Source organism: Pseudopipra pipra, chromosome 3, assembly GCF_036250125.1.
Source record: "Pseudopipra pipra isolate bDixPip1 chromosome 3, bDixPip1.hap1, whole genome shotgun sequence".
In the NCBI taxonomy this organism is placed as follows: Eukaryota; Metazoa; Chordata; class Aves; order Passeriformes; family Pipridae; genus Pseudopipra; species Pseudopipra pipra.
This window is the reverse complement of record NC_087551.1, coordinates 54,986,683-55,011,658: the sequence shown is the minus strand read 5'-3', so window position 1 is coordinate 55,011,658 and position 24,976 is coordinate 54,986,683. Positions and strand designations below refer to the sequence as shown.

Here is a 24,976-nt window from a genome sequence, read left to right as displayed (position 1 = left end):
CTGATAAACTAGAAGCAGGGTCTGTTTCCATGTGATGAATTAACAGGCAAGCCAGGAAAAAAACAGTCCCTTTAATCTGATGAGCTATAATGATTTTTAGACTTGCAACAACCTACGACGGAGTACAGAAAGGTAAAAGTTTGCTTTTTCACCTTGCTGAGACTGGGGGCCTTTGCCCATCTCTCTCATTAATGCTGCTAGGGACTCCTGTTCTTAAATCATATAATGGAACATAATCGGTGAGATAGAAAGCCTTCCCATGGCAGCTGATCTGCTGAGTAACTGTCTAAAAGGCACATCAGAGATATTTTTCTCTGCAACACTGGTTCATGTGACCGACAGCATCGTAAGATCCGTGGCAGCTGATTGGTGTCTTGCCTCAATGCCTAGTGGCTTGTTGTGAAAGCATGCAAGTTTTCTACAACTCAGATACACTCGATTTCTTTTAAATGAGTTCTTCATTTTGTTGCCAACCAAGTGAATTAGCTTGGCTTGCGTTATTCTTTTGAAAGCAACAACATGCCTTTTGTTGTTTGAAAAATTTGCTGAATTGCTCGTTCCCATGACCAGAATTCTCTGTTGTCTGGGACATGTTCATCATCATTGCCCCAGTGGGTCTTTCCCCAGTGCTGAAATGACCATTGCTTGTGTCATCCTCACAGAAGCTGACTGACTTAGTGATTACAAACCACAGTATATTTGAAAAAGACAAAGGTGGGGTTTCAGACTATTCAGTAACACAGAGAAGGCTCTGTTGTCACATTCATGCTTTATCAACTAGCATTCAGCCAGCCCAAAATGAGGCAAAAGTTCTCTTGGACCCCTGAGAAACTGCTATTTGTCAACACCACCTGTGTGTGACTTCAAGCTATTTTTTTTATTTTTCACTTGAGGGTTTTAACCTTTCACAGATGACTTCAAGCCTTCGCTGACCTTCAGAAACCAGCAGACATACACATGCACACACACAAAAAACCCTGTATCCATCAGCCCCAATACAAAGAATTCTTCTGTGACATAACACTGACACTCATCTAGGCTGCATTTTAAGTATGCTGAACACCATTTATCAGTCCAAGTCACTGGGGCATATTCTGTATCTTGTCATGTTCCTGAGGTACCTCAGTGACCCATCGGATGAGAGCCGCAGTTGATTGCAAGGTTAGCACAACGGTGCCTCTGCCATCCTCCCCACCTTCAGGACAAAAACAGATGGTGAAGATGGGGTTTGCAAGGTGAGAAAAAGACATGACCAAGATAGACTCATTCTTCTCCAGGTCTCCTCAAATCCTGGCTGGTCTCTGGGACCGCTGCCAGCCAGCTCCCAGACCTCTCCATGCTTCTTTTCTTTGCAATATGAGGCAAGAGTGAAAGCAATCAGCCAAACAAATCTTTCCAGAGTACGAAACTTTACAGGTCTAAGTCTCTTTTGCAAATATTTTCTAACGTGGAAGCTATGGCAGTCAGACTCCCAAACCCCAGGGCCAGGAGGAAGGTCTGGAAGCTCTGACTGGTTCTCCAGACACAAATTGCCATCAGCCTATGTACTCTGTTCTGGGAAGGAGCTGAAATCAGTGCAGACGGTGCTCCCAGCCTTAAGGAGGTCTTCAAGGGCTATCAGGCAACACTGGATACACAGCCACTGTAAAAGACAACCTCCTGGCCACTGGTCTGAGCTGATGGTGATAAAGCAGGATTCTGCTTTTGGAGTGGGTGACTATATTTCATGAAACAAGCTATTTTTATTCTATCTATTTATTCCGAATTGAACAAGAAAACTTGGATTTTGAGGAGGCTAGCCAGTCTCAGAGCTCTCTGAGCATTATCTTTGTCTTGTTACAAAAGTGCATTCTGTAAGGAAAAGAAAACAGGATCAACCCCACTAAATGCACAGTTACATATGCAGACATCCATATATGCAGTTATGCCCACATGATTCTGTCATTTTTACATGGGAAAAAAAATACAGACATACAGGACAGATTTGCAGACTGCATTTATAGTTCATATCCATAATAGTTCTGAGCCACATAGTGCCCATTTAAGGGGACAACCCTGCCCTTTCTTCATGCTGATTGTGTTGAGGTGTCTACAGAGCAAATCCCCAAGCAACATTTAAACAACCTGAAGGCTTCTGTGTTGTGGTCTGATCCTCAGGGGTTGTGGTTTTCTGAACAGCCAAGCACAGTCTCCTTATATTGTATTTAAAATATACTCAAGGAAGGGGAGGCCCAAAAATCTGAGTTGCAGAAGCACTCAACAGGAATGGAATACCCTGTGAATGAGGCTAGCATTTGTATTAGCTCTGTATTACCGGCTTCCTTCTACTTCCTGATTTTAAAAACATTTTGGGGAATTTCCTTTCTATTTTGGAACTTCTGCTTGTAGTTGCAATTGAAACCAAGACCTGTGAAGATATGTAGTGGTGGTAAGCCCCTACAAATGACCACAGCAAACCTCTATACCCAAATACTTAGCAGCAGTAGGTTGTTCTCTGTAAAACAGCATATAGGCATGTTAAAGAATGACTAACAAAAGTGAATTAATACGTTCCGCTATTGTCTGAGTGTTCTCATGCAACATAAGCAAGATGAAAATGTTTGAATGGGCTTATACTCAAAAATCTGTTTAATTACTCTTTTTTTTTTTCCTTGAAGGCACCTTAAAATGACACCTTTTTAATGCTGTCTGCATGCAGCGCTACAGGCTGGGCACACAGTAGCTGGAGAACAGCCAGGCAGAAAGGGACCTGGGAGTTTGGATTGATAGGAAGCTGAACATGAGCCAGCAGTGTGCCCAGGTGGCCAAGAAGGCCAATGGCATCCTGGCCTGGATCAGGAACAGTGTGGCCAGCAGGACCAGGGAAGTGATTCTTCCCCTGTACTCAGTGCTGGTGAGGCCACACCTGGAGTACTGTGTCCAGTTCTGGGCCCCTCAGTTCAGGAAGGATATTGAGGTGCTGGAGCAGGTCCAGAGAAGAGCAACAAGGCTGGTGAAGGGACTTGAGTACAAGTCCTATGATGAGAGGCTGAGGGAGCTGGGGTTGTTCAGCCTGGAGAAGAGGAGGCTCAGGGGAGACCTCATAACTCTCTACAACTACCTGAAAGGAGGTTGTAGCCAGGTGGGGGTTGGCCTCTTCTCCCAAGCAGTTATCAATAAGACAAGAGGGCATGGTCTTAAGGTCTGCCAGGGGAGGTTTAGGTTAGATATTAGGAAGAAATTCTTTACAGAGAGCATAATCAGGCATTGGAATGGGCTGCCCAGGGAAGTGGTGGATTCTCCATCCTGGAGGTCTTTAAGATGAGACTGGATGTGGCACTTAGTGCCATGGTCTAGTAACCACGGCAGTAGTGGATCAAGAGTTGGACTTGATGATCTCAGAGGTCCTTTCCAACTTGGCTGATTCTATGATTCTGTGATTCTAAAGAAGGTAGAGGAAAACATTTCCATTAAAGGCACAGCCTTTCTTCTTTAAGTGTCAGCTAAGTTCCCCCTCACCTTCTTCTGTCACCCAAGAAGAAGCCAAAAAAAACCAAAGGCAAGATTTATAATTGCCAGTAGCACTACAATGAAAAAATTAAGGAAAACAAACAAACAAACAAACCCCCAAAACAACTCCCCCCAACAACAACCAACCAAAAAACCCAGAAACAAACAAACAAACAAACAAACCAAAACAAAACAAAACCAAAAAAACCCCACCCGCCAAACAAACCTCAAAGAACCAGGAAAGACTGTTGCTCTTCCTTGTGCTTCTCAGCAGAAAAATTAAAAAAAAAAAAAAAAGCCTAAATCTGTATCATGGTATCACAAAAGTGACATTGCAAATCAATTTTAAGAATTCTGCCTATAGATACCATCTAGGGGAATTTCTGATAGGAAGTGTATCTAATAAAATAACTGAACAATAACTGAAACTTTTTTAAGTACCCCAAACAATGGAAATGAAAAACTACATCTGAACCAGCTGTGAGAAGAAATTAATAAGAATACATTTAGATCTTTTGTTCTTTTTCAGTCATCTCTCTGATAAGTCACTTCTCAGCAGGCCTGAATAGCATTGATGGGAAACAGAAGATGCTCATTGTCCATTAGTAAGACAAATACTGCAATTGAGGTTGAATGAGGAGGTGCAGACTCTGTTATTTCCCACACCTTCAGGCTGATAAATTAGTTCATCCCCTGAGTAATTTAAGAAATATGGGCTTTATGAAGAAATACCAACTTGTTTGAATGTAGGAGGAAAGCAAAACGTCAATGAAGTGTGCTGAGCTGTCTGACCTGTGTGCAGGCTGGATGTTTTGCCTGTTTGAAGAGAAAGGGTGGTATGGAGTGTTTGCAGTTTAAGACTATGGCAGAGAGTCTTTCAGAAAAGCTGGTATTTTTTCTTCCCCAAGGATTTAGAGCTTAGGCTGATAATTTTAGCCAAGGAAAGGGTCTTTCTAAGAACACAACCAAATCCTTTGGGCCCTGGAGAACAATGAAAGTCCCTTTCTCCATTGCTGCCAGGAAAGGAAAATTAGTGTGATTTGTGGTGCTTTTCCTAATATGCAGCACAATTACCCGGACAGGACACAGGAAAAGGATTCAATCACTTTTACTACATTTTTACTACATGTATGAACTACACAGAATTTAGATGCATGCATGCAGAACAGTTACAGGAAAAAACAAAACAACCCCAAAACTCAACCAAAAAAACCCAGATGCTAGGAACATTATACTTCATAACCCATTCTGTGTCTGCTAGGGTACAGTAAACTTTTCCTTCTATTGCTGCAAAAGAGCTGTCCTGGTCCACTGGGCAAAACCTTTGCTAAGAGTCACTAGCCATCTTGATTTACATACTAGATTGCAACACATCCAGCTGGCACCTGTTTAGAGTGGCAGCATTTTCTGAGTAATGTGTACAGTGTCCTAGATTCCTGATGCATTTTTTGTGAGGATAAAAGACTTCAAAAGCATCGCTCCCGTCAGGGTGCCTGCTCTCCTATACTTTTCCATATCTGTGAAACTTACAAAAAACAAGAGCTGGGATCCTGAAATGAGCACTTTACCCAGCAAAGAGGCTAGAGAAACATTTATGATATGCAAAGCAGATGAAATGCATTTAAAGGCTGAACCTGATCTTTTTTGTGCTGTGGACTTCCCTGTAGCTTAGCCCTCAGACTAAGTCTGTCGAGGGAAATTCCCTTTCTGCCTTCAGTATCCTCCCGAATAATTATATTTCAAAGTTTCTTTAAAATAAAGAGAGCTGCTGGCTCTCCCACTTCCATTTGTTTTGAAGGATCTGCTCATTAGACAGCATTTGAACCAGAGACTGTATTACCAGGGTCTGAATGGAGAAGTCCAACTAGAAAAGTAGAGCCGGAGGAGGAGGAGAGTTGCCTGTGGCTGAAGCCAGTGTGGAAGAGTGGTGGATAACGATGATTTCCTCAAGGTTAGCACAGACTTTATGCAAGTCACTCTCCTGAAGTGAAAGCTTGCACCCTTCACATATAAATCGGGAAACATCAGATGGCTGATTTGAAAACCAGTGGTTAATGCTTAACTGATTCACTGAAAGGGTTGTCAAGTTGCCCAGGGCAATGGTGGAGTCATCCTCCCTGGAGGCATTTAAAAGACGCGTAGATGTGGCACTTTGGGACATGGTTTAATGGTGGACTTGGAAGTGTCAGGTTAACGGTTGGACTCAAAGATCTCAGAGGTATTTTCCAAAATAAATAATTCTTTGATTCTATAGATTCAGTTGACTGCTTTGATAAGAAAAAGTTACTGTGTCAGTCTGTTATATGTATAAAAAGGCTGGGTTTCTGGTCTGAGGGTGGGCATGCTCTGTTGCCTCTGATGTTGTTGGTCTAGACATCAGCATGATTATTATTAACCTTGCTTACTATAGCACAGAGCCTGGGGCTCAATCAAATCAGGGTACCACAGGGTGGAACAGGGACCAGATTTCTGTCTAAGCAGGTTATAACCTGGACACAGCAGGTTCTGGGGTCTGCATGAGGAGAAGGTTACCGGTTTGAAGGGATCTGGTAATCCTTTTCAAATAAAGAACCAGTTACCACTTTTCTGGGAAATATTTTTATAATCTAAGCATAATAGCCTGGAGATTTCTGCCATGAGCCAGCTCTCTGAAGTTAGGATACCTTCAGATTTCCCTGGGGTGAGGAGGGAGGCAGTGATATGCCCATTTGCAGGGTCCAGGTTCATGAGCGGGGTGCTGATGGGGCAGCTGCGGCTGCTTGACTGTGCTGCTACCCCCAGCCACTCTATGGTGAGCATCTGGCAGGGTCGAAGTGGTTAAGTTTTCTGAGGAAAAATAGGTTAGATTTGTCTCTTTGCAAAATGAAGGGAAGATTGAAACTGTTTTGGAAATGACTTCTGCATCATAAAAAGTTTAACTGAATATAAAATGCTTTCACTGAAAAAAAATGTTTTCTCAGCTGAAAATCAACTATTTGAAATGTGAGATAACTTCTTGCATTTCTTCCACTTTCAACAAGAAAGTTCCCAGTAGCCTGCCAAAATAAGAGTTTGGGTAGCTATTCTTAAGAAATCAAGCTCCTTTCAAATTTCTTCTTCAGGCCAGCACCAAAAAGATCTGTTTGTTTGGTTTGGTGTGGATCAGTAAAAGCAGAGTTGCAGATTTACCCAGCTCACCTGTGGTTTGCTCAGCATGGCTCCAAGCAGAGACTGACTTTTGCTTTCAGTTTGGCTCTGAGCTCTCTCGTGCAGAAGTTGAACTTTGAGAAATCCCCAAAGACGAAGCCCCGCCACAATACTACAGTTAGTCAAGTGTAGGATTTTCCCGTCATCTGTTTATAACTGACTAGAGAGTTTCTTGGGTTTTTTTGTTATTTTTCAAGAAACACTTAAGGCAGGGGGGTTTCAGGGATTATTTTTAGATATATTATATGAAAAAATAGAAACATAAGAAGTAAGAAAATCCATTTTACTTGATATTTGTGAGACATAATCAGTGTAAACATTTACTTGGGTAGAAGTAGGGCTACTGTTAGCCAAGAGGAGATGAATGCTCATTACTGGGTTTCTGGGAAGCTGTGATCCAAGGCCACCATGGGTCCAACCTTACAACTGTGGATAAGAGCAAAGTGTGGCTGGCTGTAGTTAAATATTCCTTCTTGCCCAAGAAAGTGAGGAATTGTCTTTCTAGATGTGACTGGGTGAGTTTGGACCCTTTAGATGCTTGTTTATTCTTTTCCTCTCCTGTAACTGGTCCCTTATTTTTGCAATGAAGCTGTGGAAGGGGTACATCAGAGTCCTGGGATGAAGGGCCAAGAGTAAGATCTGACCTTGGCCTTGCAGGAGTATGTGAACATCACTTTGATGAGGTTGATGGAAACTATGCTTAAGTGAGGACTGAAGGATAAGGAAATGTCAATCAGAAGAGATATTTTTTTTCCTTAGGAAAACAGGTAGCATGAATGCATAGGTTCATCTACAAAGCCAGGAAAGAGTACACAAAATCATCTAGTCTGGCTGCATGTCCACACTGAAATTAGGTCTGATTAGTCTTGGAGGAAGCCCAGCCAGCAATGTGTGCTGATTAAAATGCTTCTGCTTTTAGTTAACATATACACCTCCCCTCCACACCCCAAAAGGCTCTTACATTATGGTCTCATCAGAGACCACCATTTACCTTGATTTTTTTTTTGCCATGGTTCAGACTTTCACAATGGCTCTTAATGGTTGTTTATTTCCATATTTTATTTTTCCCAGCTTGTACAGCTACCACTTCTCCTAACGCCAATTTCTCCACCTTTCAAGAGACTCTTCTGGCAGTTTTTTCCCCTACATGAATGAACACATACCCTGAGTCATTTGATCTTCCTTGTAGTAAGTTATCTGGGCTGACATCCTCCAGATTTGTTCTGAAGAGTTTTTTCAAACTCTGCAGCAGTTTTTGAGGGATCTTTCTGCAGTTTCATCAGGTTTTCAAATCCTTAAAAAAAATAGAGATGCCAGCATGTCAAAAGTCCTTCAGTTCCAGTGTTTCAAACACTTTCCTAAAGTAAAATTAATATCCTTATTTCTGGTAATTGCTTTTGATATACCCAAAGGTCACATCCAGTTTTCAGTATCTAAAGCTTCCATACAAATGGTTGTCTTGCTAATAAGCATCTGAAAGACGATTTAAAACAAGCAACCTGTTCCAGTTTCCATCATCTATCTGAATTAAAGCAAGATATGGATTACCAACACACAGAGGGTAAAAGCACTAGAAAAGCTGAGGCCAGGTGCCAGGGGCCATGCAGACACCAGTAGACAGGTCTGTCCATAGATGCCATGGACCACTGTGCAGCCAACATCTTTGGCTGCCAGAGAGGTGGGGACAGCTGTCCCATGACTCTGGTGACACCAGGTCCTACAGCAGCTTCACACCTGCAGTTTTGTGGGAACCCAAATTCATACCCAGGCAGAATAATATTGATAAAACTCCTGTGTATGGATACGCGGTGTAGAAATTGACTCTCAGAGGAGATGAGTCTTTTTGATCAAGAGCATTTCTGAGAAGGGCTTGCATGCAGTTGATATGCAGTGAGGTCAGGGATAAGGCATCCTCCTGGATGAGTTTTGTGGGGCCAGACTGAATACAAGAGGCTCAGAAAAACAATAGTTGACAATATGCATATTATCTTCTCTCGATTATTGTTCAGTAAGAAATAGATGCAATGAGTTTGGCTAAAATCCCTCCTCCTGCCCAGAGCTGAGCAACTTAGTGGGACATTCATTTTGACACTCAAATAAATGGCATTTTCCTTTTTTGGCTAAGTCTGATTTAAAATTAAATGGTCCATCCACTGATGGATAGGTGATGCACAGAAAGCACCAAAGACAGACTTTATCCTCCAGTGGGAGCTCCTCAAGTCCCTTGCTTTTCACTGGACGCTCGAAATCTCAGCAACTGCTAATTCTTTCATATGCCAAAAATAGCAGTATTGCCTCATGCTGCACTTTTATGGGGCTGATTTCCACAACCAGGTCTCTTCTCATTAATCCAGTAATCCATGTGGAGCAGGGAACCACTGTGACTGCACCTCAGCCCTAGTTCATTCTATGCCTGTGTTTTAAAAGATCTAATCAGAGGCTAGGGTCCTGCCGCTTAGCTTCCCAGTAAGGGACAAAAGGATGTGACTGCTGCCTGGGACAAGAAAAGAGGTTAGTGTTTGGGACTGTGACAGGTCCAGGAGCTGGGTTGTATTTCCACACAAAACCCAAGTACACAAGGCCTATCGGCAGTACACCAGGGTCCATTGGCTTGGGTGGCCTACAGACACTTGCACTTGCCTTGAAGGACATTTGCTTCTGGCAAACTGTGAGTTGGTCCGTGGTCACAATCCTCCAGTGCACTGGGCTGAGACCGACGCGGGATCCTGCGCCTTCCAGTTTGCCCTCTCTCATGGAGGATTAAAAAGTGCAGATGTATTTTCTATCACATTTACACCTGGTTCCCATGTCAGGTAACAATCAAATCTTCAGGGATCTCAAAGAGAGCAGAGTCAGAGCAATACATTGTGAACCATGCCTTCAAGGCATATGAAGATTCTCCTACGTCAGCCAGCTGCAGCTTCACCTGTTTGTTCCCTGCGTAGCTCCCTTTTTCTTGACAGAGCAGGTGCAGGGTCACGTGTGGAATGAGAAATACGAGTGATGCTCCAATAATGCCCTTCTCTTGTGCAAAGAGAGGAGCACACCCACATATGTGCTGCTTCCTCCCAAGCCCTTGCTTGCTGTGCCAGCTGAGTGCAAACAGGGAGCTCCAGGGCTGCTGAGAACTGTAAAGGTTTTGTTGACATTTAACTATTAACCAATTTTGTGGAGACTGAAGTAAAGGGGTTCTTTGTGGGAGGTGATATGTGGATGAGAGAAAGAGTAGGAGTAGTAGGTGTCATGCAGTAAGAGCTGTCTGAGTGTGTTTACCCGTTTTGACCTTGGCTGCAGGCACCCGTGCTTGGCTAAACCTGGGAGCTAAGTACTCCTGGGCCTGGCTAGCAGGAGATTGCCTGGAAGTAGAGGCACTGGATAACTGCATGACTGTACTTAAAAGCCCTGCCAAATGTGAGAGCACAGGCAAGGAGTGGGACAAAACCTTCTGGCTCCATTCATGCTGGTGGCTGAAATAGCCCATCCAGGCTGACACCATGGCACGATCTGAAGCTGATCTCCGAACAAACCTGGAGCCAGCTCACTCTGATGAGATGAGACTTGCACAGCTCTCTTAGCTTCAGTCAGCACTGAAGACTTCCTGTCAGGGAATGGGCACTGCTTCAGGCAGACCTTAGCAAGGGAAGGATGAGCATTAATTGGCTCAACTCAGCCCTGGGGCTTATCACTGGGGTGGCCCCACAGCCCTCTATGGCTCATCTTCCCTGATCTCAAAGGTGCCTCTCACCACTGTCACAAGTGGGCTGCACAAGGACATGCCACGTACATTTGCACTGGGGTAACAACAGGACCCAGCTCTCATCTGCTTTTTGTTCACCCATAAATCTCACTATTCCCCCCTGGGAGGATGCTGAGGAGGACAAAGTGAGTTTCCTCTGGGTATGCAGGAAATCATGTGGGACTGAAAGTAAGGTGGAAAAAGAAAATGCCAAATTTTCCTAAGTCTGAAACATTTAATCAAGCTTTGCTCTGGCTTTAGCTTGGAGTCCCACCTAGTTCAGCTCTGGGCACTGGAGTGGGTCTGTGCAGATAAGCAATGTCCACCTGTGGCTGCAGGGCAGAGGAGCTCACCTTCAAGACCACTGCCAGCAGGTGCACACTCACACAGCTTTGCTTTTCCGGTCGACCCTGGGACTCACCCAGGGCTGGTGAGGATCCTGCAGCCCAGGCATCGAAGGGTCTGCCCTGGATACAATGGAGTGCGAGAAGTGGGAAAAGAGTCTCCCTGGGAAGGTTACAAAGGACTTGGAGACACATAGCTGAAGCAGGGCTAGATGAACCTAGGGAACAGGAATATGGAGATGGACAGGGACATCCTCTCCAAAAAGCCTATGGGCTGCCATCACTAAGCCCCGAGTGCAAAAGTCATTCAGACTCTCAAGATGCTTTAGAGAAAGAATCTTCTGTGTTTGTGATTATTTGACCCTTCACCCCAGAGCTGAGAAGACACAGAAATGAAGGTGGGTGGTTGGGTGTGGGTCTGGGCTTCCAGAGGGGCTGCTGCTCCCCAGGGCAGGGGGGTTGGCACACAGCTGCTGTCTGCACATGGGTCTGCACAGCCAGGCTTGAGATACAGGCACCTTCAACTATTGCAAAAGACTAATTATCTGTCCCATCTTTGCCTCAGATTCCTGCAGCTGGAAATTGCATTTATCCACCTGAACTGAGTGGACTCATAGGAAACTCCTCAAGGAATGCCACAAGAGAGATGTATGCTTTTTCCCTGCTTCTTGCTAGTGCAATTTCTTACTTTTTCCAGGTGCAATTTGCAGTTTTGAAATGCTCCTCCCTGGGCTGGATAGCCAGTTTCTGTGCTGGCGTTAGCAGTCCCCCTGCTCTCCCAGTCACAGTAACAACCCATCGTGAGTACAGGGCTGGGGACTTCCTGTCAGGCTGAGGAGGGGAGACATTTTCTAGCTTGTTCCTACTTCTTCTGCCTGGTTTCATTACCAAAGGTCTTCTGCCCAGTGTTCAGCACTTTCCCCTGATCTTCTCTCCATGGACCAGCCAAGGTGATGGGAGCTGTCTCCAGGACAGCCAGCAGGGCAGGGCAGAGCAGGGTGCCTGGCTGCCATGGAAAGTGTCTGCTGCCAGTGCTTTGCACACAGGGGAAACATACAAAGGTCCTGTGCTCTGCCTTCTGAGAGGAAACAGCTTCACCTCCATGCTTGGTAAGAAACTTTCCACCCCTACAGGGGAGAGCACTGCAGGTAGCCAAGGTGAAAATCTTCAGGATCTGTGAGGAAGCCGAGGTTGTTCCCTGTGCCCCAAAAACAGCCATGTACCAGGGCTACTCAAGGAGCATCCTATGAGACCTGCTCAAGGGCCGAGGTGCTGCACAGGGCAGCCCCAGTTAGAGGAAGTAGACACTGCTGTTATGGTGGACATAGCCTCTGGAGCACTTTCACAGCACCAGGGAATCTCACACTCAGGTCTTATCTATGAAATGAGTGGGGGGAAAGTGTGTTTGCCCACGTCCTGGACTCAGAGCAGCGAGTGGTCCTTCATAGTGTCCTCATCCGGTGACTGGGGAGATGCCAAACACTGGCCATGGCAATGCTGGCACATTGCACGAGCTGGCTCTGGGATGACCTGGCACAGGGCAGTCCACATCTTTGCTGCCAAGCAAGGAGACCTCATCCAAGACGTCTGCTGGGGACAGCCAGCTTGTGCCAGTTTCCGGATGGTGTCAAGGAGCTGCTGGCAAGGGCTGGCTGTCCTGGACAGAGCTGTGTTAGCAACACCTGAACAACTTCTGAGAGGAATGATCCTGTGCCAGCGATGGGGAAAGTCCATGACAGCATCTTGTTTGCTAGCAGAGCAGGTGCCCTGGCAAGCACAGGGCTGATGATGTGCTGGCAGGAGACCTCTGTGGGTTGCCTCATGCTGCTGAACATGGAGAGGTCCTGGATGGAGGCTCTGAAGGCATCACCAGCAATGTCCAGGGTTACCAGCCCTCCTGAGAGGTTCAGGAGCACAGGACCTCCTGAATGTTAGTGGGCTGTATGTGCCTTTGCAAGAATTCCGAGTGCAGCCCCAAATGCCATGCAGAAAACTGCTGAGGCAGAAGGGATGGTAGTTTACTAGGTCTGCAAGGCAGCACACTGCCAGCTGTGCTGCCCACCCTGCGACAGCAACAGGGGGAAAATGACAGGCATGAATGTCAGCCTTGGGACGCCCACAGCGTGTTTCCTTTCCACCAGCAGACAGGATGTTAGCTGTCATGGGTGCTAATTAGTCCACAATGCAATGCTTCTGATTTTCCTCAGTGAATCTCTCAGTTTGAGGCTATCTCTTCTCAGACCTGTCTTTTAACAGGGCCACAGCACTGAAGCCCCCATCCTTTTGATGTCTTCTCTAGGTGCAACATTTTTTAAAAAATGCAGAATCCTGTATTCTAAAAGCATCCCATGAGCACCACTGGCAATTTCTGAATAAAGTTTGCCCAGATGTCTGCAGTGCTGATAGATTCAGGTGTGTCCAAAAGCAACATCGTATGTGCTGCTGCACATTTCTTTTGGCACATAGATGAGAATAGCTGTGTATATGCAGAAAGATCATGAAAACCTTTTCTGGCTTGCCTCAGAGTTTCATTTACAAGTAAAGTGAAATTATTAGCTGTTTAGAGATAAGCTGGTTACAACTGATGCGTGGACACCTAATAAAAGTTTTACTGTTTTAAACAAGATGTGCTGGTGGAAGCACAGATTCTGCCCTGTGTGGAATAACCATTCGGTTCAGCATCTATGAGGGCAGCAGCTGCTTCCCAGCAGCTGGATGCTGCTTGTCACTGGCCACATGATGAGCATTCTGGTCCCACCAGTCTGCAGGTGAAACAGAGCAATAGAACAACTCCGAGGTTTTCTCCAGTGGGAAATCTCCAGCTTACTTTGAACCCCATCATGCAGCATCATAATACAGAAGTAGCAGAATTGTACCAGAGCTGTGAGTTACCACCCCCCAGCTTTTGCTGATGTCTATAACTTCCAGACAGAGAACGGTGACAATTAGGAACAAGGCAGTAACACCTGAAGTCCCTCCAGTCATTTTAAAGCTTCATGTATGCCTTGATGGGCTGATCCACTGCAACCTGGACACCTCTTGTCATGGAGCGGTGTGGCTCTGCAGGCTGATCCCTGTATGGGAGATGCCTCAGCTCCCAGTTTACCACATTGAACTTATCTGATCATAGCTCACAACGACTGGTCTTGGAGTCACAGATTTGTGTGTGGTGGCATCAACCAGTGTCAGGTCGGTAATGTTTCAAAACATGCTTAACTTTCCTGGTGTCAAAACCATGTTTTTGGTGTTCATTGAATACATTCACATTGCAGCTTTCATAAGACTGTAATTTATCAAAAGCACAAAGAGGAATCACACAGGCCAAGTTTCTAGAGCTCACATGAAAGTTAGAGAATAGGTAGAATGAAAGTTTTAAGGTCTCTAAAAACAACGATGACATATTTTTCCCAGAGAGAACCTTTTTAGTTTGGGTGATATTTTTAGTGTTGCTTTCTTTCAACACAAATGTTACATTTCCAAAGAAAGCAGACACCTCCTATAATAATGACAGCCAGCCTCTGAGTTTCTCATCGGAACAATTTCTGTGAATTGTTTTGAACCAACCTGCACGAGAATCTGGGGACATTATTATGTGTTTATAAATAGGTCTGTTTTCACAAAACTCTTTCCCAAGGAAATTGCTCCCAATTAATATGAAGTATTTTCACTCATTACTTTTCTTATAAAAAAGAGGGATCCCGCATAGATCAGAGTCCTGTTATGCTAAGAGTTAATAAAGGGATAAGTCTTACTCTGAAAAACCTCATCTTTTGGATTTGCTCCAGACCTCTGCAGTTCCTGATTGTCTTATGTCTACCTCCAAATGAATCAGCCCCATCACTGTGTTGAGTTCGTAACTACTCCTTTTGTCACCATATTCCTGTGAGGAAAGGTAGCATTAGTAACCCCATGTTACAGATGGGGACTTGTGGTGCAGAGAGGTGAAATGTCATGCTGATGGTAATCTGAACCAGAGCAGGGGGTGGATGCCTACTCTTCCCCTAAAAGCAACACCCTGCCCACTAGGCTTCCACACGGCTGGTGCTATGATAGTATTACTTCTTTATTCATTAATTTCCCATCAGCCTGCCTATGAAAGAAAACTCGCAGTACTATTGTCAGGTGGTTAAACAAGGGAGCTAAAGCATTTAGCTAGTATAAGCACACAAAGGGTGAAAAATGGAAGTGAGTAAAAGTGAATGAAGAGAAAAAGTGAAGGGCAGGAGTAGCATGGCTGTCAAGAAGTAGTAGGAGGGTATGGAAAGGAAACTGAAGCTTCAAGTTGACCCATAAAACTCCGCAGTGTTACCAGCAACCTCACTGACTTCACCTTCAGAGATTGTGTTTTGCAATAACCTTCTCTTGTCTCATTGACACCTGCCCACTCCAGTCCTGTGGCCAGCAAGAAACCTCCCACCTCCTTTAATCGCAGCCTTCCACACAAGGGTCTCTGCTGTCAGCCACCAGACTCTGCATGACTCACCCCCTCTGCATCTCTGCAGATACTTCCCTGAACTTTCTAGCTTGGCATGGCAAGAATAAAAGGCAAATAAATGTGGTTGCATGATGACAGGAATCAGATCTCCAGTTTTGGGATGAGATCCAGCATCTCTGTAGGAGAGTTCAGTACATGTTGTGCCTCCCTGCTCAGACCTGGCTGCCTGGGCAAGAGAAGGAGCCAGGGCAACACAGAAAACACCACACTGAGCCCAAGCTCCCTCACTCTTTGTTCTATCAGTTCAAAGAATCCCCCAAATGCATTTCCCTCCACAAGGACACACAGTGCTAGCTTCATTATCAGGTTGGAAATCAAGATAGTTGTTAAATGACTTTCCCAAATGTCACAATAAGAGCTGCAGATCAGACTTGCTTCACTCTCCTGAAAGCCAGTTGAGTGTTGTCTTCAGTACACTGCTCCTCTCACCTCCTGCAATTGCACCCGCAGTCATGGCAAGAGTTGGTCTGGGTCCACTGACCTCTTCAACTGACCTCTTTCCAATTAGTGGAAAATTCAGTAAAAAACCTGTGGGTGTAGGAATCCTGTCCCCATAAATATTAGACGAGGATGCACCTTGTTTAACATCTTCACTGCCAGGAGTGGTCAATGAAGTTAGAATCTAATGAGAAATATGTAAACTCAGCCTCAGGGTACAGAAGATGCCTGGTACAAAAATAAACATCAGCTGTCAGAAATTGTTCTCTAGACAACATCCCAAGGAATATGTTTCTTCAGGGTCTCAGTTTGCTATGAAGGCTGTGTGCTTTAAAGCAAAAGGTTTGCCCCACTTCCTGAAGTTTGTCACTTCCTGATAGTTCTCCAACATAAATCCAAAGGATTTCTGATTGGCCTGTTGGTTAACAATTAGAAAGTAACCATGTGATTATCCTTATCTTTTCCTAATGCTACTGATAGTTGCTCGGTAGGTTCAGAAAGCAGCCACTTCAGTGACTTTTTCTCATGAGCCAACTCTTCACTCAATGTCTAGATCTGCAGTAGTTGATTAGAGTGTATCCTGCATGCTGCTGCAAGCAGGAATTGGTTTGAGGGCTGGAGAGAACTAGTTTCTAGATAGCCGAATCTGCAGGATAATAAATTCATTAATTTTCTGGAAATGACTTATGGTTCAGTTACTACAATCACCTGCATTAGCCCAGTCTGGTTGTTTGTGAACTTCTGTAGGGAAGAGGAAAAAAAAATCACCATTTAGATTGGGAACAGTCAGGACCAGATGGTTCACAGGTGTGGCAACCAAATCACAAAGGCTATCTCCCCCCATGTGAAATTCATCCTCGCTTGTAGTGGCTATGAAGAGTAATGCTCCAGTAAGTGCTCTGTGGTATTTGTATAGGTTACTGCCTGCACAGAAAAAAACCCAGAGAATATTCCCTCTGTGACTCCTCTCAATCCTGAAAGGTGACAGCTTTATGAAGGTGGATTACTCATAACGATTCCACCTTGTGACAATTTTCCTTCTATTAAGTGTAATGGAGGCTTTTCTATTTATGCTTCTATAGATTCAGGGGCTCTAGGCTGTGTCTGCAGGTAGCAAGTCTGGAGTGTTCCCCAAGATGCCAACATTTTTTGAAATACAAAAGACATTTTTCATTTAAAGGCTGATTAATTTGTGCTGATCACAGACACACAAAAATCTCTTTCCATTGGGCTTTGTGGGCCTTTTCCATTGCTTCATGTCATGGTGAAGCCACCAGTGGCTTGGTCACAAGGTATGAGGTCTCGGGGAGGGACTGTGGGTGCAGCACAAAGGAAGCTCGGTTTAACCTGACTTTCACATGAGCCTCTTCTGCACCTCAGAGCTTTTGTCTATTCATTGATTTCAGTGTATTCAGTGGAAATGATACATCATTTTGTGAGATGAGCTGATTCAAGGTCTTTATGGCCATTAGTGCTGTCAGGCACATGCCAATGAAGCAACTGGGGCTCTACCCAGGCTATTAGGATTAACACCAACTCAAGGGATAGGCTAAGCAGGGAGCCTCCCAGGGGAGCAAGCTGCCAAGAGTGTGAAAACCATCACAGCCCTCCTGCCCACACTGCCCAGAGAGCACTATGAAGGCAAGGCTTGGGGCAAAGGGAGGCAGCCACTACTGCTGAACAGCTGCGTGGAGGAGCAGCAGCTCCTGCTCTGCCCTGCCCCAGCTCACTGCCTGAAGGACAAACAGGAAAACCTGGGTCCCACTGGCTATTTGGATATTTCTCCTGGTTCTGCTGCTTGCCCTCTCCCTCTGTTTTCTACAATAGGTGCAGCACAGTGCTGGCATCTGACATTTGCTTGTCAGATGCTGAGATATCTTAAACTGGCTTTGTCTGGAGAGGCCGCAATAAAATCTGAGGTTGCCAGAGCACACCTCCCTCTTCCATACACCCAGGGCAAAGACAAATTAGGTGCTGGCACTAGCTGCAAATTATCTGATGGCTCCAGCAACAACATGGATTACACCACAGGGTTTGCTCTGTGCTCTTGGTAAATGCTATCTCCTTGCAGAAATGGACCATACTGAGCACAAAGGGGGGATGAGGCACTGGGACCACTTTCCTGCCCAGCATGGTCTGTTCCACACAGACAGCTCTGAAAGCCAAAGCCAGAGGTTGGAGGAGGCAGGGACTCAGGGGTGGACAAGGGACACAACTGCCCCTCCAGCTGATCTCCCATCACGAGCTAACACAGGGATGCTGCTGTCTCCTTCTTATAGAGACATCAACAGCCTTTCTTTTCCTGCAGGCTGCTGGAGTTTGTAGCACTTGTGGAGTAGGGTGTGTGATAGTATTTTTCACTTGTAACACCTAGCAAATTATGGCATCAAAGAAAACAGAGCAGTGAGTGCTTGTTCGGTGTTTGAGTTCCACCTGTCCTCCTGGCTGTTGGATGATTCTGGGCTCTGAGATGGAGCTGTATGGAAAGCCAGGAGGTGTCACACAGAGCCACTGTACAGACTTCAATCAGGAATGTTTCCAGCAAAAGAAAAATGTGTTAAACTCAGCCTTTCTCACAGTCTGACAGCTCCTGATGTTCATGTCAAGAAACGAATGCAAAAAAATGTGCTCTCTCTGAAGAGAGATATAACCGAAGAATAATTAATGAGTAAGGGCTTGTACAGCACAACTTGCCCCATTTCCCATGCAAAGAGTGCTCAAGGCCTTGGACTTTCAGCACCTGAAGATCCAAGATGCTGATGCCCTTCCTACCTTTCCTCTGAAAGAGTTTGTTTTAAATACATAATAAGCCTACTTGCAACACCACCATGCCCAGCTAGCAGTGCTGTTTGACTAATTGCACTGTGTCTATTAGAAGGGAAGTCAGGGCTTTGCAGTGAAGTAGCTGCAGCTCAAATAGCAGTGTTCTGCTTATTGGAAATCAGTTCAATAAAGGAAGGAGTCACTGCCACTAACATCAGCAGGTACTTCCCATTGGTTTTTGTAAGTACGCTGTGACCTGTAGCAAAATAAGGCTATCACAGCCAACTCTTCTGCTTGTTTTAAAGGCTTTGCTACTCAAAAGAAAAACAGCAGGAAAATAAAGAATCAAAATGCATTTCGGGGGAAACTGCCAATGGAAGCTTCTCAACAAAACAAGCTGAAACTAATATGAACAAGGAGCCAGCACTAGCAGTCCTTGGCATGAGATGGGAGAGATGGAGGAAAGAGGCTCAGGTACTGCTGGGCTCACACAGGCCTGGTGGGAGGGAGAGAAAATCAGCTGGGACCAATGCCAGGAAGGGCAGTTCCCACCAGCTCTCTCCTCCATCCCCTCTACAACAGCAGCCCCCACTGAACTCACGATTCTGCCAGCTCAGCTGCCCCAGGCACCACATGTGCACTCCCACATCTGCGACTGGCCTGAGGTCCTCTAGTGCAGGACACTGACAGCGGTGCCATATGATATATGCATGGGTGAGCCAAGGTGTACCGCCTTGCCCCTTGGCATCAAACATCTGTGCAGGCACTCAATGTACGTACCTGGCTGAAGGCAACCATGGCTTGCTCAAACCTTTGCTGAATAAGAGCGATGGTGCTGAACACCGGCGGGAAGGAACAGTCTTGAGGGGCTGAAAGCAAGAATGAGTTTGTTATCAGTTCCCATTTTCCAGCAAAGCTCCCACAAAGGTGAGGGATTTGAGTATTTATAGAAGTCATTGCTACAAAGTGTATATGGGAGGAGGATAAAGTCTGTTTGTGCTCCTAAGTCCTGGATGCTGCCAAATTTCCCCTCAAGTGGCAAGGCTCTGACTCCCAGTGGTTGGCACAACAGCTGCTGCCCCATGGAGCCAGCCAGGCTCAGCAGCACTGGCCAAGGCAGGTGCACAGTTGCAGCACTGTAGGCAAAACCCTGGGGCCACCAGCTGAGACACCCTGGTAGGTGTCTGACTAAATAAGAGCAACCTCAGCACCACAGTGGCTGCTCAACCCAAGCTCCTTTTACGGGCAGTGGGGAGACATGGACACTTGTAGGACACCATTCTTCCCTCCCCACTTCTGCAGCCAGCCTGGGAGAACAGGAGCTATGTCCTTTTCCAGAAGTGCCCATTTCTCTGCACTGACTCTGAAAGGCCCGTGGAGCAGATGGGTTGGATACAGACCCCCACACTCTGTTATGCAAGGTGAGAGGAGGCTGCTGTTAGTGAGCCCAGCATGCAGAGGCAACCAAGCTTGTTTCAATTAGAAGTGGGTAAGCTGCCTCCTGCAAATCCATGGGGGAGCTCCCTGCCTCTTAAAGACCTAAAATCCCTGAAATCTGTGCTTTGGGACAGCAGGTTCTATGTGGCTGCCCGCCATCTGAACACAAGCATGAGTGCTAAGGAACAAGGCTATTTTAGGAACAAGTGACACAACAGAGGAGCATCAGAGTCAAGAAATGGCTCCTTGCTGCCAAGTGTTGACATGAGGCCAATAAAGGGCAGGTTATCACCCTTTGGGGGATGCCTGTCGTATTAAAGTCACATTTCAGTATTTCTTTGAGAGACTTGAAAAGCAGGGTGATATATTTACAGAGAACTTTCTGAACATTTGGCCTCATTTACTGAGCAGGAAAAGAATGATTAAAAACACCATCTGCTTTTTATTGAACTTTGTTTCAGATATTCATCAGAATTTCAGCAGCTTTTACCTCTAACTCTCAATGTTTACTCCTGAAAATTTGTTAGCAGCATACCATTCCACGTGGTTTAAAATGGCAAACAAGCCTTGCTGCTGGGGTCTGCAAATCTTCTCTACCAAGATCTCACCAAGTCAGTGCAAACCAGCCCAGCACAAAGGGCAGGCACAGTGTCCTCCCTGAAGGTGTCAGAGACCAAGCCCTGTGAAGGATTATGGGGAGTCCATCTGGCTGAGACCATCCCCGTGATGTCCCAGCCCATGTAACCCAAAATAGCAAATGCAGTTTCCCAGAGGACATGAGTGATGTTCCCAATTGTTATTACCAGAAAAAAGTAAAGCAGCAGCAGGAGAAGTCACCTTGCTCTGGCTGCAGGGAAAGGTGCTGGCAGGCATGACCACGAAGCTGCCGCAGCACTGCTTTGAGATATTAGAAAACTACTTTCTGCTAGGAAGAATGAAAGACAGGAGTGGCCTTGTAAATTTACTCCTGGTTTATATCAGTTTGACAGTGGTATATTTAATCCTGTGGCCTCTCTGGATGTGGGAATTTGTGTGACAGAAGTAGGTGAGACTGCTTCATACCTGCAGAGGATATGGTTTCTGAAGGCAATGCTTATTCCTGCCTGTACTATCATGGCCCTTTTTGCTGCCTACCTTTTACAAATACCTAAATTTACACAATCAGAAGTCAAAGAAATGAACACTGAAATTGCTTACTATGTACATGAGTCTGTTATCAGAGCAGCAGGTCTTTTCTTTGAAGTGTTGACTCATTATTACCAGAAGGTCTTCTACACTCAGTTGCTCAACAAAAGGTCAGTACGTGACAAAGCCTGCGCTGCTCTCACGGCAGTCACTTCATAGCTCATGGAGTTAAAAGTGTTTTGGGAAAAGGTTATTCTCTTAAGATGCTGTAGGGTGTTGTCCTCATGCTTGAGCCCATTAGGACTCTGGCTGGGGGTAGTCCTCCAGCTCCAGTTTAAAATAGCATTTGTGTGGAAGGCACGGTCTAGCCATCACAGGTTTTGCAGTGTCAGAATAAAACACTAGCTTAGTGATACAGCAAGGGAAATATCTGCACCCTGCAGGGGAAGAGAATCAATCCTGACCCAGGCAGAGGCCCATTTTCTCCCCAGCTTACTCCCTTGTATCATGAGCACTGACCACATCAGCTCATAGAACTCTCAGCGTTGTCCATCACCCTGCCTCCATTTAAACCCACAAGGACTGTGCAGTGCAGACTTCTAAACAGGATGCACATGGGAGGGCAGACACTAGTTTCTTAATCTGGTGCAACATTTGCCATCACATGGCTCCTAAAGGTTGGCTGGGAACCTTTTCTGAATCCGCCTAGGACCATCCAGGCACACTCTCTGCAGAGCAGGCAGGAGATGCTCAGGGAAACACAACCTTCCCAACTGCCACCCAGGGTGGGATGGAGGTTACAGGTGGTGGCAGCATGATGCTCATGGTGCCTGGATCGATATGCCACCAGGATGGCGAGGAAATAGTGCTGCACTGCAGGGAAGAATGGGTCTGTTCCTCTCCCCAAACCAGTGTAAAGCAAATTCTTCCTATTGCTGTTATTCCTGTTGTTCTGGAGTTGCCACAATTTCATCTATTAAGCACATATAGAGAAGATTAAATGAGCTATATATTTCAAGTTACATATATACACACACACACATTTTGACACCACTGAAAATATCAGACCTGATGTACCTCCTCTCACTCCAAATACAAGGGATTTATTATTTGATTTATTGAACCAAATAATGTTATGTCATGAAGAAGCACTTTATTGCCAAGTGTTGCCACTACTTTGGTGGAAAAAAACTAAGTGTGATTTTTATTGAAAGACTGCAGCAGGTGCAGAGAAGACAAATTAACTTTGCCCTGTGCTCCAAGAGCTGGGAGAATTTGATCACATTTATGTCAGTGTTGACTATCAGGTACATCATACTTTCTCTCTTCAGGGTTTTTTCCTCCACTTAACAGAAATCTCTGCTTGCTTCATGGAGGATATCACAGTTTCTGCCGCAAGTTTAACTCCAGCCCTTCTTACTCTAGCCTGTGACCTGCTCTCATTCTGAGGCACACAGCAGATAACACAAGGATGGCACCTGCAGATGGCAGAATTTCAGAAGCACTCCCTGGGAGCCATTTGCTTAAGGAAATCACCTACATGCACCACACAAGGGCTTCATCCCAGACACCCACAAGGAGAGCTCCCCAAAGACTCAACCATAACCAGAAAAACAGGAGGGAAAGTCTAAAAAATATCCCATTGCTCTGCAGGCTGTGGTGGGATATAGGTTACTGAGAGTGCTGAACAATGCTGGCACCAAATTACTTCCTTTTTGAAACTGGCAGAGAAGTCAAATCTCCTTTCTTATCTCAAAGCACTCCACCAAAAAAAACCTGAAAATCCAGAATTCAGTCAGTCTTCCTCAGATGAGCTAACTACTTCCTGCTGGTTTATAGGAGCAAATGCATTGCTTGTTTTTACTCATTCAGAAAGCCTTTCAAAGTGTGTATACAGGGACATGATTTTGCCATCTGAAGAGACTTCTGGGTGGCCAGATTCTTCAGCAAGCAAGGGCCAGCACTAGCTGAAAACTAATCCCATTTCTAAAACCTTGGACTTTTGTTTCTTCACAACTTTAAGAAATGCCCCCCCATCTCAAAACATACTTCTACAATCCTTAAGGACAAACTAAAAGCCTTTTTGCTCCCTTCACTACACTAGGTGAGAGTCCTTGTGAAAACAGCAAACTTCTGTTCTTCCTTCTTCTCCTGAAAAAAATCCATCACTGGCAGAAACACAGATATTTCACACAGTTCACGTTAAATAGTCACTTAAACCAAACTGCATGAGACACCAGAAGCAGAAGCAGGGAGGGAGGCCCAGGAAGCTTCCAGGAGCTGTGCTGGCAGGTAAACCTGCCTTTCCTCAACCAGCTTTTCCCAGGGTATACAATGAAATTCCCAGGGACTTTCATTTCCCTGGCCACATCTTGCATGTGCACATGCAGAGGAGGCTGGGGCAGGGGCAGTTGTGACCACCCCAGCACATCAGACCACCAAAAAGGGAAGAAAAAGAGGCTCCTGAGGGCACCGAGTCATTTAAATGAGCTTTTGCCTGATTCTCTTCCCAATTTTGTCTCTTGCCTGAGGTCAGCAGCAAGGGGGGATAAGAAGCATGGAGGTGCTGCACTGCCAAACCACACCACCTGCAGATGCTGCTGGTTTCATGGCTCAGCTGTGCCTGTGGTAGCCAGTGCTGCTAATCCTGAGGCAGGGCTCTGCTCCCCACTGGGAACAGCCCAGGATGTTGCTGCTTCAAAGAGGGCAGTGGTGAAGCAGGGCAGTGCTACTTGGCATGGCCCAAAGCAAGTGTCAGGGTTGGCTTTAACAGTTTATGTGTGATATTCTAATTTATAATGATTATAGATAATTATGCTGCAGTGCCAGGGAGAATTCTCAAGTGCTTCTTAATCTATTAGTGCAGGCAAACTCTGACTGGCTGTTTCTACAGTCAGTTCCACTAGCTGACATTCCAGATGGGCAATCCTCTGTAAGTATTTCCCAGTGGCACACAGACAGGTGGCATTGACCATCTCCTTTGTCCTTCATGGACCAGGGCATGAACCTCCTGGGATCTGTTGGGTGCTCTGCTGCCCCACTGCACCCAGCAAGAGCTGCCCTGCAGATATTCCCTTAGGTGAGGGGCTGGTTTGGCTCAATCAGGCAGGCTGGGAAAGAAATTACAAATTTACACAATAGGAGGATTTCTGGTCTCAGTTATATCAACGTGGGCAGAGAGTGGTCTCTCTGAAATCAGCAGCAGCACTCAATTTAAACTAGCCATCCCAAGGTGTGGGTCCAGGCTTATATAGAATAAATAAAAGTAGAATTTGCCTTTGTCTGGTCTATATTAAAACTCTTTTCCTACATTGTGGCACTAACATCCCTCGAGTCAATGCACTTATTCTGGACTTCTAACAACACAATAATAAACAGATCTTTATCTAAATAGGTTTAAAAGCTGACAGCCTGGTTATTGGGACTGATGAGATTTTCTTTATTGACTGTGCAATCAGTGTGATTTAGAGCCTCCACAGGGGCCTTGCTGAAGGCTCTCCAAGACCCAGCTGTGACAAATCCCCCCCTTCCCCCCCAAGTTCTGCTGGGCATTGCTGCTGGAGACAGCAGCGATGGTAGTGGGATGTTGTTCTCCCCCTCATCTTCCCACCCTCCTGATCCTACCTTCCTGGTGTCCTGACCTCCCACAGGCCCAGTTATTTGTCTGGCATCACACCCCTGCTTTCCAAGGTAATAAATTACTGCAGGAAGCAGCTTTGCAGTGGACCTCATTAACCGCAAACACTGTCGTCCCTTTTCCTGCCACATCATGCAAGCCAGACATCCATGAGTGTCTGCTGTAGATACGCATTTCTCAAGCTCCCAGGAGGACCCAGAGGTCTGTGGCAGATGGTGCACTGGACTGATGTATACACAGGGCTGCGGAATAGAGTCACCCTTCTTGCCTCAGGGGATCATGTCCCAGCACAGCCTGAACTTCCTTGTGATGCTCCATTCCTGTGC

General features: G+C 45.6%; 1 protein-coding gene across 3 annotated transcripts in view; it reads right to left on the bottom strand.

Annotated features, from left to right (window-relative positions):
* LOC135411556 (T-cell activation Rho GTPase-activating protein-like) overlaps positions 1 to 24,976 on the bottom strand; it is a 49,600-nt gene that overhangs the window by 22,360 nt on the left and 2,264 nt on the right. For all 3 annotated transcript variants that reach the window (XM_064649268.1, XM_064649267.1, XM_064649269.1), the window contains exon 2: positions 19,232 to 19,320. In XM_064649268.1, coding sequence (XP_064505338.1) covers positions 19,232 to 19,320 — 89 coding nt within the window. The remainder of the gene's footprint in view (positions 1 to 19,231; positions 19,321 to 24,976) is intronic.